Source organism: Dunckerocampus dactyliophorus, chromosome 4 (genome assembly GCF_027744805.1).
Source record: "Dunckerocampus dactyliophorus isolate RoL2022-P2 chromosome 4, RoL_Ddac_1.1, whole genome shotgun sequence".
Taxonomy (NCBI): Eukaryota; Metazoa; Chordata; class Actinopteri; order Syngnathiformes; family Syngnathidae; genus Dunckerocampus; species Dunckerocampus dactyliophorus.
The window spans coordinates 27,991,826-27,998,192 of NC_072822.1; the positions used below are offsets into that span (position 1 = coordinate 27,991,826).

Here is a 6,367-nt window from a genome sequence, read left to right on the forward strand (position 1 = left end):
TAGCTTACAGTTCAAAGCAAAAAATCTTAAAAACACAGATACCACTGTATATTGACAATAAAAAAATACCGGCAGTACTCCAGCAACTTCTCGCTTCTCTGGCCAGTGACGTAATCTGTGATAACTCAAATCACAACAACAGCAGATACAAGTAATTTAGTCTTGTTGCGAGAGCCAACCGCCAGGGCTTTGAAGCTAAATTTACCAATCAAACTACCTTTTTCTTTGTCCATTTATGCTCAGTATTTGTTCCCAATTTTAGTTCCATAGTCACCGCTGTTTTCTCAAACTACGGTGTGGGCCGAGGGTCAAACAGGACGTGTGCACGTTAATTGCGCGTCAAAAGAAATAGTGCGTGTAAGGAAACTCCCGTGAACTTTGACAGCCCTAATTAAAATGTATAATTACTTACTTTGTTTGTAATTATAGAATTATTATCGTTAACATTTGTACATTTATAATTACTATAAAATACTAGCAAATTTGAGTGCTCACCCGTCTTAGTGTTGCTTGAAAAATAAGAGTGCTGTTAGCTGGGACACCATCATGGGCACCTTTAGATCCATAGGCCAGGGTGGGTGGGACAACAATGAGTCGACGACCGGCCTTCTTCATCCCCAGAACCCCCTTCTCCCATCCCTGTTCACAAAACAGCCAAGCAACAAGTTTACTTTTGACAGTAAAAAAGATTCTCTGTCCATGTGGCAGCCGTTCTTTAAGAAGATAGATGCATTTAAAATTGTTATGAAGAATGCAGTTTTTTTGAGATACTATACAGTCAACCATTAAACATTGCAGGGTTGGGGGTGCTTTATGATGTCATAGGTTAATTTGCATAATCGGCCATGACGCAAAACTCAAGTCTGTGCGTGGACGTGTAAAACTGAGCTTTTCGGTTTGTGTCATAATAAATGTGCGACATTATCTCATGTTTTTAAACAGAACATACATTTATTGACTTATGGGTTTTCATTTTGTGTAGCGGTAGACACACGTCCACTGATTAAAAAAACCTTTGATGGAAGTGTGCACGGATAATGTACACGTCCTTATACATCTAATATCTCAGTATATTGTAGCTACCTGGGGAGTGGTCGCTGGACTACCCAGCATGCCTTGTGGGTACTTAACAACAGTTATGTGTTTATTGTTAGCACTCATTGCTCCCCAGATAGAATGGTAGCTCATTGTTGTTGTGTGCTAACTTGAACAGCATCTTCCTTCAGCAAGTTGAAGTGCCCCTGACTATGCTGAGTTACAATGTCATCTACTGGATGGAGCTGTAATGTCAGGCCACTCAGAAAATCCTATTATAATATGATTGTAAGGTTTTAGCCTGTCTACAAAAATAAAAATCTAACACACACGCACGCTACCATGCATGTGGCTTCACACGATATTGTAAATTCATTCATTCATTCATTCATTTTGTGCCCCTTATTCTGTTCCTGTTCACATAAAACCCACTTCAATCCAGAACAATATCATGCAACGACATTAAGATGAATAGGAATGGCAAATCGCACAAAATAAAAAGCAATACAATATATTTCAATATTATGATTCATTTATAAATATATATGTTTATCTTACTTGAAGAACTTTTCCACCTCCAACTTTCATCCGTAATAACTTTTCACTGTTTTGGTTGGAGTCAAACATCTGAAATGAAACGTTAAAATGTATTATTTTAAAATGTATTGTTTATCCAAAGGGAAACGTTGATGCTCTTATTCATAACCTGTCCAAAGGTGTGGTTTTGCAAGAGCCAGCCTCTGTAGGACACCTCCAGAGAGTCACCGTAGTCGACTGCTTGGCCTTCCCCAAGACTCAGATCCTGAGACACCACCGCATCTAAAACATTGCAGCTGTTTGCCTTCGCCAAACACACCTAACACAAGAAAAACAGATGACAAATTGTAATTGTGTCATTGAGATAAATATTTTAGCTTTGTTTCATTAAGATGAACGTAGATGAGTCCTGATACATTTAAAATATTGGGATACGAACACAATCAATATTTAGTGTTTTTTTGTTAGTTACCTCCTTACAGAAGTCTGAAGAAGATTGCTCTGATTCAAACATCAGGGACCAATTCTGCCTTTGGTCATCATAAAACGTGCAGTAGTTGTTAGATTGTACCTGCAGTGAAAAGTGGACAAGAAATAATTGGCTGTGAAGTGTATTGTAGACAGGATATGTTATGTTTTAATGGCTGATGAATGTGATGAGTGTTAAGCATTCATACAAATATCTACAATGACATTTTCTAAATGTTTTAATGGTGTGTCAAAAGTAAAACATGTTGAACACATAATGTAACTGTACTGCACAGCGTATGCTGGTACTGAAATAGACGCTTACTTGCTAATAGTATACATGCAAAATAATACTATTTCATACTAGGGAAGCCCACGCACACACTTCCCCAATAGGAAGTTACCTGACATGCCTTGCAGGTCATACAGTACACTAGTATAAAATAGTATCATTTTGCATGTGTATTAGTGTGTAAGCGTTTAGTTCGATACCCGCATAGTAGGGCTGGGCGATATATCCAAATTATTATTGTATCGATTATTATTATATTTATTTTAAGCACGATATCAAAAACAAACATATCGTTCATATCGATACAGACTGGACTTGCGCTCTAACGCTTACTATCTTGAGTGTGAGTGAGTGAGCACCACTGAGCGGGGCTCCTGCCCCGTCCTCCTCTGTGCATGAAGGAGGAGGGAGTATGGGCGGAGCAGAAGCCCCACTCCATCTTCAACAAACACGAAGGAAGTGACAGCGTCTGCGGTGGAGGAACAGGTCAGAAAGGAAAAAATTTATTTGGAGGTACTTCAGAACCAGAGCATCCGATGAGTAGTAAAAGAATGACTGTCACGTGCGGTAGCACTACAAGTCTTTTTTCACCACCTTAAAACTTGGCCCAAACTCCAATACAAGGAGTGTGTGAAGCTGCGTGCTGAAACAGCCCCAGCTGCACAACTCCACAAAACTCCTGCCACAACACAAAGCTCACTTCTTGCTTCTTTTTCCTGTTGCGTTCCTCATGAAAGGAAGTGCAAAGTGGTGTGCTATTACTAAAGCGGTGTCCTATCAGGTATGGTCCATCGTGGCAATGGTGGAAAAAAAAAAAGATTTAAAACCTGCTGAAAACAATGGGACTCCAGCGAGCTTCCCAGTCGCAATTATTTTGCACAAGAAGCTTTATCAACAATGCATAAAGAAGTCAGACAGACAGTTGCTAGGCTGATGCAGTTTTCAAGTTGGTGTTCCTGCCACAAAATATTTCTGCTGGCATTTAAAAATGTCCTCTTAAACCAGGCATTCTTTCATATTTTGTTCTTTTGTGCTTTTGTTGTTCGCTGAAGATTTCAGCATAGCTAAAGGGTTGTTATGAAGAAGACAGAAGATTGTATTTTACTTTTCCTATATTTATTTCAAAATGAGAATGGCCTATTTTATTTTAGCGGCTTTTTTTTATATACAATTTTTTTATGTGCATCTTGCATGAAACGTAAAAATTTCAAAAAACATCCTCATAGTACATATTTGTTTTAATAAAACAACTTGATACACATATTTGGCTTTGAATTTGTCTAAACTCACTTTGCGGGAAAAAATCTCGGTACGTAGGTCGTATATCGATATTCACCCTAAATATATCGGGATATGGGTTTTAGTCCATATCGCTCAGCCCTACCGCACAGTAGGGCTGTAGCTATCAATTATTTTAGTTATCAAATAATGCATCTATTAGTTTGTTTGATTAAGTACAGTAATCCCTAGCCACTTTGCGCTTCAAATTTGATGGCTTCACGGTTTTTCAAAAATATATCAATAAATCATGCTGTTTGTGGTTGAATACTGCCTACAAGTCTAATAATATGCTGATTTAAGCAAATTTTATGGGTTTTTTGCCTAAATTAAGCATTTTCAAGCACAAAAATTGCTAAATGAAATAAAATACAGACCATTTATTCAATGATGTGATGATATGTTGTATTCTACACTGGTCACTACGTGTCAGTAATGTTACTGTAATGTTGGGTGAGACACACAAGCACCAGACTTGATCGCCGGAACGACAGGCTTTTATTGCAGTTTTGAATGATCTCACAACAAGAACTCTTAACACAGCCTAATGTTCCTGCCGCAACCCACGCCAACCTCAAACTCAACTCTGAACCCCCGGCGGCACTTCCTGTCTAGGCCACCGGTGCACATTTACAGCAGCGCACACAAGCACAAGTCTTAATTATGTCTTACTTTCTCTTATTATGTCTACTATATTAGGTAATATGAGTGTAAAGGTGACTATAGGGGTGCTATATCTTGTCTAGAGGGCTCTAATAATGTTAAAAACTGTATTTAGAAGGTCGTAAACAGCTTTTTTTTCCTCTATGCTCTTACTACAAAAATGTTACATTTATAAATAAGAAATCCTACTTTGCGGATATTCACTTATCACGGTCGGGTCTGGAACCAATTAAGCGTGATAAACAAGGGATTATCGTAATCGGATGGAACACATTTTATAGCCTCAATGCATATTTTAGGAAAAAACGTTTAAATAAAGATTTTTATGCTTGCCATAAGCTTTATTCTTTTTGCTTCTAAATGCATAACAGCATGAGTGCTTTCTGATAATTAAATATTCATTTAATGAATCAAAATATGTTTTTCCAAACTTAATTTGCACCAGTCGTGTGTGTTTGCTCACCGTGAAAACAAAGCCAGAGTGAATCTTGGCAGCAGCAACCTGTTTCTGCTGGCTCAAGTAGAGAAGCAGCTTGTACTACAAAGAAAAAGAAAGGCGCCATTAAAACAAAAACAATCTTCTTCAATTCACCACTAATATCCACAGATCCTACCTCTTTAGTTGCATGGTTGCCCAGTATGGCTGCCCCCAGCTTCCCCTGCTTCACATACTGTCCATTAATACTGCACAAGGGACATGCAGTTCTTTAAGACTTCATACATATTGAGCCTTTCAAAATCTCACAGTTCTATGTCGCAGAAAAATACAACACAAAGTGGCTGTCAAACATTAAAATCAGGTATTTACTAGCGAAAGGATAGCACCGCTGTAGCGAATAAGACTGAAGGGGCTCCAGGTGATGGGGCTGCTGTCTGGAGGACGGATGCTGCAAAACATGACCACAGAATACATTCAGCACCAACTTGCAATTGTATTGAATGCAGTAGTCTGTGGTCTGACCTGAGCTCTTTCTTGGCTGTTTTGGTGCTGTATAATGAAAGGACTCATTCCCTGGGCTGGCATCTTGGTCCACACCAAACAGGGAAGCCAGCTTAGCTCTAAAAAGAGCACATTCAACTTTGTTTATCCTTAAGTAAAGGATTGTGTGGAACACCGTATTGGCCCTCTAAAAAGACCAATCGTCTTATGTTTGGGTTCTAGGTGTTAATACAGTGGAACCATGGTTAGTGTACACCCATGTTTGCGTGTTTTCGATTATCGTCGGAAGTTTACGCCCACTACCATCACAATCCACCACCACAGACAGATTACAGCCCTGTGGGATGACTTGATGACTAGTCATCAACTACTGAAACGATGAATTGACTAGTCATTACAGATCTCAAAAAACAATTAGTCTTATTTAGCCTCAGTAATTACATTTAATCATGTTTATCGAGCTTGTGCTAATAATAATTTTAAAATAGGCACTATATTTAACATTAAAGTACATGACAACACGAAGAATCTCATGAATATATCAAGCATGTAAGTAATTTACAACAACATGTGTCTTACATAATGCAAATTTAATGGAATAATTTTAATTGGGAAGTTATATCTTGTACACACTGGAAATGCACACACACACACACCACATGCTAGTTAGCTCCTTGGCTAACATAGTCGTAATAGTCGAGGCACAACTCACCCGCCTGTCGGTAACAAGAAATCTCCATCTTCGTCGTCTCCAACGAACATATTATGAGTTAAACTCCAACACGTGTCAAATAAATAAATATGCTGTAACGATCTGACTAGTTATTATACAGTTACTTGGTGGAAGGATTGAGTTGTCTTTCCTGGTTTTGTCGACATCAGCTGACTTTCCACCTGATTCACATTCAGTACCCCCGATGTACCGCTAGATGGCGGAAAAGATGTGTTTTTATTTTCGCACTTCCGTACTAATACAGGGGCCGGGGCGCGGTAACGGTAACGGTGCAACGACGCTGGTGGATTTATCATTATATTATATTATATTATATTATATTATATTATATTATATTATATTATATTATATTATATTATATTATATTATATTATTTATTTATTTATTTATTTATTATGTCATTTGAAGAGAGTTTTGCGTG

At 38.1% G+C, this 6,367-nt stretch overlaps 1 protein-coding gene across 1 annotated transcript in view; it reads right to left on the bottom strand.

Moving 5' to 3' along the window:
• fkbp15b (FKBP prolyl isomerase family member 15b) overlaps positions 1-6,136 on the bottom strand; it is a 32,398-nt gene extending 26,262 nt beyond the window's left edge. Inside the window, exons 1-9 of the mRNA XM_054774470.1 lie at positions 5,926-6,136; positions 5,235-5,332; positions 5,082-5,160; positions 4,888-4,957; positions 4,737-4,811; positions 2,045-2,143; positions 1,742-1,891; positions 1,594-1,662; positions 496-639 (exon numbers count right to left, since the gene is read on the bottom strand). Of these exons, the coding sequence (XP_054630445.1) occupies positions 496-639; positions 1,594-1,662; positions 1,742-1,891; positions 2,045-2,143; positions 4,737-4,811; positions 4,888-4,957; positions 5,082-5,160; positions 5,235-5,332; positions 5,926-5,975 (834 nt within the window). The 5' untranslated portion in view covers positions 5,976-6,136. The remainder of the gene's footprint in view (positions 1-495; positions 640-1,593; positions 1,663-1,741; positions 1,892-2,044; positions 2,144-4,736; positions 4,812-4,887; positions 4,958-5,081; positions 5,161-5,234; positions 5,333-5,925) is intronic.
• Positions 6,137-6,367: the final 231 nt, after the last annotated feature.